General features: G+C 41.2%; 1 protein-coding gene across 1 annotated transcript in view; it reads left to right on the top strand.

The window, feature by feature from the left end:
* Rnf212b (ring finger protein 212B) overlaps nucleotides 1–11,451 on the top strand; it is a 36,000-nt gene extending 24,549 nt beyond the window's left edge. The window contains exons 12-15 of the mRNA XM_090345257.1: nucleotides 6,713–6,752; nucleotides 7,011–7,108; nucleotides 8,597–8,658; nucleotides 10,869–11,451. Of these exons, the coding sequence (XP_090201383.1) occupies nucleotides 6,713–6,752; nucleotides 7,011–7,108; nucleotides 8,597–8,658; nucleotides 10,869–10,937 (269 nt within the window). The 3' untranslated portion in view covers nucleotides 10,938–11,451. The remainder of the gene's footprint in view (nucleotides 1–6,712; nucleotides 6,753–7,010; nucleotides 7,109–8,596; nucleotides 8,659–10,868) is intronic.
* The last annotated feature ends 472 nt before the right edge of the window (nucleotides 11,452–11,923 follow it).

Genomic DNA, 11,923 nt, shown 5'->3' on the forward strand with positions numbered 1-11,923 from the left:
AGCTAGGATTACAGGCATGAGCTACCAGCACCCATCCTTAAACGAATTAATCTTTTTTTGGGGGGTGGGTCTTGGAGCTTGAACTCTGGGCCTGGGTGCTGTCCCTGAGCTCTTCAGCTCAAGGCTATTGACCTACTCCTGGGCCTGGGCGCTGTCCCTGAGCTCTTTAGTTCAAAGCTACTGCCCTACCTCTGGAGCCACAGCCCCACTTACCATTTTCTAATGATTAATTGGAGGTAAGTTTTCTAGTGATTAATTGAAGACAAATCTCACCTTCTTTAGTTTTTTAATGCCCGGGCTGGCTTTGAACCTTGATCCTCAGATCTCAGCCTCCTGAGTAGCTAGGATTACAGGCATGAGCCACCTCTTCTGGCGCTGATTACTCTTTAATGTACCACTTTACTCCCTGTTTCTTTTACTGATTTGTTTTCTTTCTTTTTCTTTTTTCTTTTGCTTTTTCTTTTTTTTTTTAGCCAATCCTAGGCTTGGGCTCAGGGTATGAACACTGTCCTTGGGTCTCTTCAATGTATGTGGTACCAAGGAATCAAACCCGGGTCTTCGTGCATCACTAAGCCAAATTCCCAGCCCTCATCTTAATTTTTAACAATCTTTTTTTTTATTAATACCATGCTTAATATTAATAGGATGCAAAGATTTTGCTCCTGGGCTGGGATGTAACTCATTGGCAAAGTGCTTGCCTAGCAGGTACATTGCTCCTGGTTCAATCCTCAGTAACACACACACACACACACACACACACACACACACATTTCTTAGCTGGGTGCTAGTGGCTCAGGCCTATGATCCCAGCTACTTGGGAGGCTGAGGTCTGAGAATTGCCAGCCCAGGCACCAAAGTCCTTATGAAACTTTTTTTTTTCTTTTTTTTTGGTGGGTCCTGGGGCTTGAACACTGGGCCCTGTCCCTGAGCTCTTCAAGGCTACCTTCCTACCCTTGATCCAAGCCCTACTTCCTGTTTTCTAGAGGTTAATTGGAGATAAGAGTCTCAGGTTCTTTTGTGCCAGGGCTGGCTTTGAACATTGATCCTCAGAAATCAGCCTCCTGAGTAGCTAGGATTATAGGCATGAGCCACTACGCCTTATAAAACTCTTATCTCCAATTTACCACTCAAAAACTAGAAGTAGTGTTATGGATCAAATGGTAGAGTGTTAGCCCTGAGCACAAAGAGGCTCAGGGACAACTCGCAGGCTCTGAGCTCAAAAGAAAAAAAAAGATTCTGCTCCTATGCAGTTCTATACTCTACTTCATTTTGCTGTTAGTATATGAAATTATATCTTCAGAAATTGTGAGCTTAGCCAGGCGCCAATTGCTCACGCCTGTAATCCTAGCTGCTCAGGAGGCTGAGATCTTAGGATCACAGTTCAAAGCCAGCCTGTGTACAAAAGTCTGTGAGACTCTTATTTCCAATTAATGACCAAAAAACTAGAAGAGGCTCAAGTGGTAGAGTACTAGCCTTGAACTACAGAGCTCAGGGACAGAGCCTAGGCCCAGAGTTCGAGCCTCACCAAAGAAACTGTGAGCTCATTAACACAAATTTATCATTATTGCTTCAAAAATACACTTATACTTTTATATTTACCTATGTAATAACTTTTTTATTATCGGGATAATATATAGTTACATTCATCAAGTAGTAGGTGCATTACTTCTCATACACTGATACCCCTTCTCATGTTTTTGTCCCCATTTCCCTCCCCCTGTAATAATTTTTCCAGTATTAGGATTTGTCATGTAGATCTGATTGCTAACTCATCTCCTTTCATTTCATCCTGAAAGACTTTCTTTAATATTTCTTAGAAGGCATGTTTGATAGCGATGAATTCTCTAATATTTTGTCTAGGGAATGTTGTAATTTTTCCTTTAATTTTAAAATACGGTATTGCTGGATACACACTTTTAGCTAAGTTTTCAGCGTTTTGAATGTTGTCCTCATGTATTTTGGCCTCCATGATATGGTATGAAGTTAATGCCTGATATGAAATGGATATTAATTTTATTAAGGATCACTTGTATATGATGAATGGCTTCTCTTGCTGCTGCTTTCAAGATTCTTGTGTGTGTGTGTGTGTGCGTGTGTGTGTTTCAGTTCTGGAGGTTGCACTCAGGGCTTGCACTCTTGTTTGTTTTCCACTCATGGCTAGCACTCCACTACTCAAGCCACATCTCCAATTCCTCTAGATTCTTTCCTAAAATGGTCTCCTGCATAAGACAATCTCTACCACTTGAGCTGTGCCCTAGGCTTATTTTCACTCTCTTGAAAATGGACTACATTTTTTGGGGGGCGGGAGTTGCCTTCATTGCTGTAGGTTTCATATTTTCCTTTGTTCTACTTGGCTTCTCCTTTGTAGTATTTTCAGTTTCCTCTCTACCCAACTCTAAAACAGCATCTCATGAATGTTTGGCTCCCTCAGGCCACCATACCCGGGACATTCGTTTAAAGGGCACTTAAAATAATGAAAGAAGTAGACACTGGTGGCTCACATTTACAAGCTCTGCTACTCAGAAGGCTAAGAGCTGAGAATTGAAATTTGGAGCCAGCCCTTGAAACAAGTCTGACTCTTATCTCTGTAATTAACCAACAAAAAAGCCAGAAGTAGAGATGTGACTCTATTGGTAGAGCACCAGCTTTAAGCTAAAAAGCAAAGGGACAGTGCTGTATTCAAGCCGTGACTTCAAGCCCCAATACTGGCATGACAAACATAAATAAATGCAGTAATAATGAGCAACCTTCCATATAAAGAGTTAGACTCCAATATATGCTGCTTTCTGTGTGCTGTATTATTTCGTCCATCTTCCTTTGCTAGAACTTTATTGTTCTTTAGGTCTTAAGATCTTTCTGTTTGTGCTCTTTTTTGTGGGGGGTGGTTGTTTGTTTTGTTTTTTCATCATACTAGTGAATAAATAAACTTACAACATGCTGGTCCTGGGCCCTGAGTGTGGCCTAGTGGTACAGTGCTCTCCTAGCATGCATGAAGACCTGAGTTCAATTCCTGGCTACCACATACACAGAAAAAACTGGAAGTGGCTCTGTGGCTCAGGTGGTAGAGTGCTAGCCTTGAGCTGAAGAGCTCAGGAACAGCATGCAGGCCCAGATTTCAAGCCCCAGGACTGGCAAAAAATACAAATAAAAAGAAATATGAAACTAAAAAATGGGGCCAGGAGCATGGCCTACTGGTAGAGTGCTTGCCTAGCATGCACAAACGTGGCTTTGATTCCTCAGTTCCACATACACAGAAAAAGTAGGAAATAGGCCGGGAGTTTGGCCTAGTGGTTAAAGTGCTTGCCTAGCATACACGAAGACCCTGGTTCGATTCCTTGGTACCACATATATAGAAAAAGCCGGAAGTGGTACTGAAGCTCAAGTGATAGAGCTCTAGCCTTGAGAAAGTCCAAGGACAATGCTCAGACCCTGAGCTCAAGCCCACAACTGGCAAAAAAAAGAAAAAAAAGAAAAAGTAGGAAGTAGTACTGTGGCTCTAGTGGTAGAGCGCTAGCCTTGAGAAAGCCCAAGGACAGTGCTCAGGCCCTGAGTTTAAGCCCCAGGACTGGCAAAAACAAAAATAAATCCCAAAATACCGGTTTTGTTCTAACACTTGTGAAGATTAAATGAGTTTATACCACGTAAGACCCTACAATTACTGTGTTAACAAAGACCTGTAATAAAAAATGATTTTACAAATGAGAAAAGTTTCTTTGTGTCTTTCAAAAGTTTGGTTATATATTTGGCTGTAGCTTTCTGTGAGGTTATATAGTTTAGGTATACCTTTCTGTGGGTTTATCCTATTTAGAGTTTGTTAAGCTTCTTGATATATAAATTGCTTTTCATATAAGTAAGAAAGTTTAGGGTCATCATTCTTCAGCCATTTTTTTTTTTTGGTGGGTCATGGGGCTTGAACTTGGCCTGGGTGCTGTCCCTGAGCTCTTCAGCTCAAGGCTATTGCCTTACCCCTGGGACTGGACACTGTCCCTGAGCTCTTCAGCTCAAGGCTACCACCCTACCCTTGAGCCAAGTGCCACTTTCTGTTTCCTAGGGTTAAGTGGAAATAAGAGTCTCAGGTTCTTTTGTGCCTGGGCTGGCTTTCGAACCTTGATCCTCAAATCTCAGCCTCCTGAGTAGCTAGGATTACAGGCGTGAGCCACCGAGCCCGGCTTTCAGCCATTATTTCTTCTTTCTGATCATGTGCCTTTTCCCACTACTTCCAGAATTCTCTTAATCCATATATCCCTAATAGCATTCTATTGGGGTCCTTGGGACTTCATTTTTCTTTATTCTTTCTCTTCCTCAGATTAATCTAAAAATTCTGATTACAATCTAAATTTGCTGCCTTTTCACATCCACTGATGAGCTGGCCCCTGTAATAAAGTTTTCATTTTACTTTTAACATGTGTGTTATATGCAGAGTATTCTTGCCAGTTGACCCTGATCCTTCTGTCTCAGCCACCTCATTCCTAGCATAATGGATATGCGTCACTATGTGACTATGCCCATGATTTATTACTTTATTAGAATTTTTCTTTACTAATACTTTCTTTTTATTATGACATTATTCTCATCCTTTCTTTGAGACATGGCTTTTTTGCCTCTTTGCATGTATAATGCACACACACACACACACACACACTTTTTTTTTTTTTTTTTTGCCAGGCCCAGGGCTTGCGCTCAATGCCTGGGCACTGTCCCTGAGCTTCTGTTGTTCAAGGCTAGCAGTCTACCACTTGAGCCACACTGTCACTTCCAGCTTTTTCTGTTTATGTAGTACCAAGGAATCGAACTCAATGGCTTCATGCATGGTAGGCAAGCATTCTACCACTAAGCCACATTCCCAGCCCTTCTTTGCATATATTTAAAACAGGTGATTTGAAATCATCTCTTGCCAGGTACCAGTAATCATAGCTACTAAGGAGGCTGAAGATCTTAGGATCACAGTTTGATGTCAGCCCGAGCAGAAAAGTCAGTATGACTTACCTCCAGTGAGCCACCAAAAATCTAAACATGGAGGTGTGGTTCAGTTACTGAAGGGTTAGCTTGAGAGAAAGAAAAGCTGAGGGACAGTGCTTGGGCCCTGATCTCAAGGACTAGTACCCACACAAAAGGAAAAATTGTCCAGGTACTGAACTTTCTAGAAAAGACCTTTTTTTTTTTTTTTTTGGTGCTGGTATTGGTGCTTGAAATTTGCCTGTGGCTGCTACTCTGCCACTTGTATCATGCCTCCAGTTCCAAGGAAGCAAAAATGAGACTAAAGAAAGTTAAAATGCCACCAACTTGCTAGTTTTTTGTTTTGTTTTCTACTGGTTATGGGGCTTGAACTCTTGGCCTGGGTGATGTCCCTGAGCTCTTTTGCTCAAAGCTGGTGCTCTACCACTTTGAGCCACAACTCCACTTGCAGGTTTCTGGTGTAATGTCATAGACTTCCCTGCCTAAGCTAGCTTCAAACTCCTATCCTCAGATCCCAGCCTCCTCACTAGGTAGGATTACAGGTATGAGCCACCAGCTGCTCCTGGCTTGTTATTATTTCTAATAACTGTCTTTAGCTTTACTTTTTGTTAATCTCTACCTTCCAGATATCTTAGGGTACATCAAGAATAAAGCACCTTTATAAGATGCTGCTAGGTGATTTATGTGCCTTTTCATTTAACACACATACACACAATCCAAACTTTTGCTCTCCATTTCCTTTGCCCTGGTCTCAATATAACTCTTATCCAGTTCCTGAATTATTTGGCTCAGTTTTTTAATTAAAGAATTTATTAACATTGATTTTTACATCATATTTTAAATGACAAGTTTAACAAACAAGTGTTCAAGGAGGGAATCTCTATTTACAATCACTGGGACTTAGTATTTAGAACTTAGTCAAACTTAGGCTAAGGGTTTGTATGTCATAGAAACTTATTAATTTAGGAAGTAAAACATTATGTCTATAGAGTCATAGGTTTTTATGTCTATATAGTTATGTTTTATATTTCCATTACCATGTCCATAGCTTTGGGTATGCAGTTATTGAGTCCTTGCTCTTGTACTCTCTGTTGTTGTTTTTTTTTGGCAGTCCTGGGCTTGAGCTCAGGGCCTGAGCACTCTCCTTGGACTTTCTCAAGGCTAGAGCTCTACCACTTGAGCCTCAGCACCACTTCCGGCTTTTTTTTTTTTGTATGTATGTGGTACCGAGGAATCGAACCCAGGTCTTTGTGCATGCTAGGCAAGCACTTTAACCACTAGGCCAAACTCCCGGCCCCATCTTGTACTCTTTGAATTTAATAGCCACATATTAAGGATACCATGCGCCTTTTGTTCCTTAGGTCTTGACTTGTCTCACTCAACATGATTCGCTCTAGATTCATCCACTTCCCTGTGAATGCCATTATTTTATCTTGTCTGTTGGCTATGTAGAATTCCATTGTGTATATATACCACATTTTTTGTATCCATTCGTCTGCAGTAGGGCATCTGGATTGTTTCCATCGCCTGGCTATTGTGAATAGTACAGAGATGAACATAGCTAAGCAGGTGTCCTCATAATATCTTGGGTCATGATGTTCAGGATAGATGCCCAGAAGTGGCATGGCGGGATCATAGGGAAGGTCTGTTTTCAGTTCTTTAAGAAACCTCCACACTGCTTTCCAGAGTGGCTGAACTAGTCTACATTCCCACCAGCAGTGTAGTATGGTGACTGGCTCATTTTTATGTTTTCTAGAAACCCCTTCACCGGCTTCAACTCACAGCTTGTCTTATAGGTGAGTAACATTATGTTTCTTTCTTCTAGGGAAGGGAGGGCACTGGCATTTTGCCAGTAGCCCTGGGTCACTTCTCTACTGGCATATAGCACTGAAGTTTATAACTTGCTTTATAAACAAAACAACTGTGTTTATTTTCATTTGTAAGCAGGGGTGTTGATTTTTTTCCTCTTAGGCTAAATGTATAAGCCTATTATTATTTTTTTTACCTTTATCTTCCTTTTCTTTGTTGATGCTTATTTTATTTTCCTTCCTTAGACCTTCGTCTGACTCCTTTGGACAGGGGATTCCTTCTGTCCGAACATTCCTAAACGGGAATTCAGTTCACCCAAGAATCCTCACCCCCAACAATTCTAGTAAGTTAAACATTTCGGGACCAGGAGTGTGGCCTAGTGGTAGAGTGCTTGTCTTGCATGCACAAAGCCCTGGGATGGATGCCTTGGTACCACAGCCACAGAAAAAGCTGGAAGTGGTGCTGTAGCTCAAGTGGTAGAGTGCTAGCTTTGAGAAAGCCTAAGGACAGTGCCCAAGCCCAGAGTTCAAGCCCTAGGACTGGAAAAAAAAAAGCCACACTGGTGACTAACACCTGTAATCCTAGCTACTCAGGAGACTTGAGATCTGAGGGCAGTGTTTCAGAGCCAGCCCAAGCACGAAAGTCCTGATACTCTTATCTCCAATTAACAACCAGAAAACTGGAAATGACACTGTAGCTCAATGTGGTAGAGTGCTAGCCTTGAGCTGAAGAGCTCAGGGACTGGACTTCAAGCCCCATGACCAACAAAAAAAAGGACACTTTTCAAAATCAGTAGTTCCAATCATTGGTACTTACGCTAAAACGAAGCCTTTCTAAGTAGCAAGTTTAGATTTACCCCTGCTCACCAAGGGCAATGTCACCAGTTTAATATACTTGAAGAGCCATCCCATTTCCTTTACAGGGAAGGGAAGTCTGGATTTTGTTGATTACTTTTCATCCTCTTGCCAGTTGCCTTGTAGGATCATATTGGCTTGAGTTTTTGCTATTGTTGTTTTGCTTTTGTTTTTGTTTTTGCTGCTGGAGATCAAACTTCAGGCCTTGTACATACTACATAAGCACCTACCACTGTGATATACCCTCTTTCTTTTTTCTTTTTTCTTTTTTTCCAGGTAGAATTTGTGCGGCTAAAGTTAGTATAGAGCTCTACAAAGCTCAGGATGTCCTGAAACTTGTCATCTGCCTGCCTCAGCCTCCTTAGTGCTGGAATTACAGCCGTGTGCCACCCACCATGCCTGGCCTTTTGGGGTTATTTCAGATCCCATCTTGAACATGCTGGAGGCTCAGTTCTGAGAATTTAAAACTAGTATCCATTCTACTTCCTATCTCTACTGCCAGTCTCTAGATAAAGCATTGCCACTTATAGCTCATCCATATCCTTATGTCTTCCTACTTGTAATTAAACCGGAATCACAGACTACTCTGTCATCACCCTATCCTCACAGGAACAGAATGGATTTCATAACCTACTCAAGAATGCTTAGCTCCTAGTAGTTTCTTTGAATAGTCTTTCTTTAAGAACTATCTAGAGGGTCAGGAGTGTGGCCTAACAGTAGAATGCCTGCTGGCATGCACAAAGCCCTGAGTTTGATTCCTTTGTACTGCATGCACAGAAAAAGCTGGAAGTGATACTGTGGCTCAAGTGGTAAGATCTCTAGCCTTCAAGAAAGGTCAAGGACAGTGTCCAGGCCTTGAGTTCCAGCCCCAAGACTGGCAAAACAAAACAAAACTACCTAGATACTTTGATACTTTGGGTCACAAATAACTGCTGAGGAACTGCCTAAGTTATCTTTCATTCCATCCTGTCCTTCAGGTCAGAGGGAGAGTAGAACCGAACTGAAGAATCTTCCTGCTTTCCAGCTTCCAGTCCTGCAGGTGAGGCCTGGCTTGTCTACTTATCTGTGAATAAAAACTTGCTCACTTAGGTCTGCACACTGAGGCCTCATTGTGCTCTCACATTAGGTGGTAGTAAAATGTAACTGGTGAGTAATGACATGGGTTTCAAATGGGGTAAACACATGTTGTTTCCCAGGATTTTTATTTTTAAATTTTGTCAGGGTGATAGGTTATAGTTACAGTCATGAGGTAGCGAATACATTATTTCTTGACCATTGTAAGGCCTTCCCATGTTTTTCTCCCACATTCTCTCCTCCCCATTCCCTCCCAAGTTGTAAAGTTCATTTCCAACATATTGCCTGATGAATATGGCTGTTACACTGGTTTACCCTTTGTCCTTTCTCACATCTTGTTTTTCCCCTTCCCTTCCGATTCAAATATATAGTACATCACGTACCAAAGTCATCCCAGGATTTTCGAATTCATTCTGTACTCCTGTCAGATTAGCTTCCTAATGTGGAATGTTTTTAAAGTTTAGCTGCATTATAGAGAATTTCAGCTTAGGAGGTCTTGGCTAGTGATGCACTGACATTCCCTGTAGTTGCACAACCAAGTATTTCCAGTGAAATGTATCTTCTGGGTGGAGGTACAGCTTGAACTTGGAAACCATTTCTCCACAGAGAGCTAACATGAGGTCTTGAGAATTTATGGGATTTTGATTCAGGCAATAACAAGAAAAAGAGCATGGCTAGGTTTATAAGGAAATCTGCTAAATTGGAAGTTCATGATGATTGGAGGTCTGGTTCTGTGATAGAGCACCCTCTTACAAGTGCAAAGCCTTGGATTCAAACCCCAGGACCAGTAAAAGAAAATGTCCAGCTTTTTTTTTTTTGTAGTAACTGGGGTCTGAACCTAGGGCTTCATGCTTTACTATCAGAGCCATACCCCTGATTCTTTTTGAGGTTGTTTTGTTTCTACTTTTTAGATAGGACCTGTGTGTGTGTGTGTGTGTGTGTGTCCACATGCAGGCCACACTAAAACTTGAACATAAAGGTCTTGTGAGCAGGGCGCAATGGCTCACAACTGTAATCCTAGCCACACACACACAGAAGCCTTTTGCTTTTGCTTGGAATTTTTGCTCATGGTGGATGCTGTACTACTTCAGACATGTCTCATGTTCTCGCTTTTACAGATTTGAGATGGAATCTCAGAGACTGTCATACCTTGCCTAGCTTCAAATGGAGATCCTCTGATTGCAGCCCCAAGTAGCTACAATTAGATAAGCCATTGGCACCTAGGTCACACTACCTCTGACCCCCTCCAACTAGCCTTGGATCACAGTCCAGTGCCTCCCATGTAGCTGGGATTATAAGTATGGACTACCTTGTCCAGCTATTGGTTCATGGGTATCTTGCTAATTATTGGCTTGGATTGGCTTCAAACTACAATCCTCTTGATCTCTCTCAAGGAGCTGGAATTTCAGGCATGAGCAACATACTATACCTGGCTTTAACGTTCATGACTTAGATTTTGAGGATATTTAGGTTCATTTTCAATGCAAGCTTCTGGTGACCTCAGGCACAGCTCTTAAATATTAAGACTAATCTATTTTGTTTGCATAACCAAAATGCGCTTTGGGCCTGGGGACAGCACCCAGGCCCAAAGTTCAAACCCCACTACTGATAAAAAAATAAATACTGGCTGGGCACTGGTGGCTAAAGCCTTTAATTCTAACTTCTTGGGAGGCTGAGCTCTGAGGATTGTGGTTTAAAGGAAGGAAATCCCATGAGACCTTTATCACCAGTTAACTACCATAAAGTCAAAAGTGGAGCTGTAGCTCAAGTGGTAGAGCCACTAGCCTATGAGCAATAAAGCTAAGGGACAATATCTAGGTCCTGAATTCAAGCCCCAGTACCAGTACAAAAAAAATCCATCACCAGTTTTAAATTTTACTGGAGTGCTACCTCTACAAAACAAAGAATTCTGCCTTCTTGTCTCTGGATATGACAGGTACAGTCTGATTTTCAAATATTTGACCTCATCATTGTAAACCATGTAGCTTGGATTATAGGTATGGACTGCCATGTTGCAGTTTCATAAGCAGCAACAAAGCTCTTGTCACACAAGATGAAAAAATATGAAAACACACTGGAAAATAATGGGTAAAATATCAATTCATGTTATATCATGATACAAAGGGGTCACTTACTTTGTTATAAACATTCAAATATTTCTGTTCTCTGCTTCAGCCACTCTATCAGCCTCCGAGGCAAGTGGGATTAGACAGGGGAAGAGAAGCCTGGACCACTCCTCAATAGACCAGCTTTCAGCTAAGATGGGTGCATGCTGCTAAAGGACAGCCTATAGCTATTAGGCGATACGGCTTTGGAAAAGATGCTTCCTCTTTCTTGGTTTTACTCTGTACCTGATTCCCTTCCCTATGCTTTGCCTTCTCTATTTTATCTTACTGCTCAGGTATGTGGTCAGGTCTTATGTAAGAATACAGGAAGATGTTTATTACCCCTTCATTAAAAAAATATGTCACTCCTTTCATTTCTTACAGTTTGAAACTAAAGTTGCAAAAAATAATCCTCTGTATCATACTTGGAGTTGGAAGATTGAATAACATACTCATCAAGTATTCATTTCTAGATTTCATTTTTCAGCTTTGAATGTATTCTCATTGCCAATGTTAATGAAGAACTTTTTTCCTAATTTCTTATACTCGATTTGTCTGTTTTCTCTATGTTTAGTTACTGTTAAATTTGTTGGTTTTCCTTTGTCACATCAATAGTTGAAGATACAGGTTCTCAGCATACTGAAATATATAAACAATAAAGATGTCCTTTATGAGTATTGCAACTCGATTGTTATCAGTAGCTCTAAAGCCATGGGATGCAAAAGTAGAGTTACTTCCAAACTTGTGGGGTTTTTCATTGCTGGAATCTCAGAAATTTTAATCATTATCAGCTGCTGAAAACAATGTTTGTGATCACAGATACTAATTTATTATCTTTTACTTTACCTCAATAACTCCCTCCCTCTGAATAATAATTTTTTTCTTTTCTTTTGCCACTCTTGGGACTTAAACTCAGGGTCTGGGTTCTGTCCCTGAGCATTTTTTGGCCAAGGCTAGCACTCTACCACTTGAACCACAGCACCACTTCTGGTGTTTTCTGTTTATGTGATACTGAAGAATTGAACCCAGGTCTTCATGCACTCTAGGCAAGCACTACCACTAAGGAAATGTGTTCCCAGCCCATAAAAATGTTTTAAACCTTGTGATGGGATTTAACCCAGAGTG

Source organism: Megascapheus bottae, chromosome 14 (assembly GCF_031878675.1).
Source record: "Megascapheus bottae isolate mThoBot1 chromosome 14, mThoBot2.hap1, whole genome shotgun sequence".
Taxonomy (NCBI): Eukaryota; Metazoa; Chordata; class Mammalia; order Rodentia; family Geomyidae; genus Megascapheus; species Megascapheus bottae.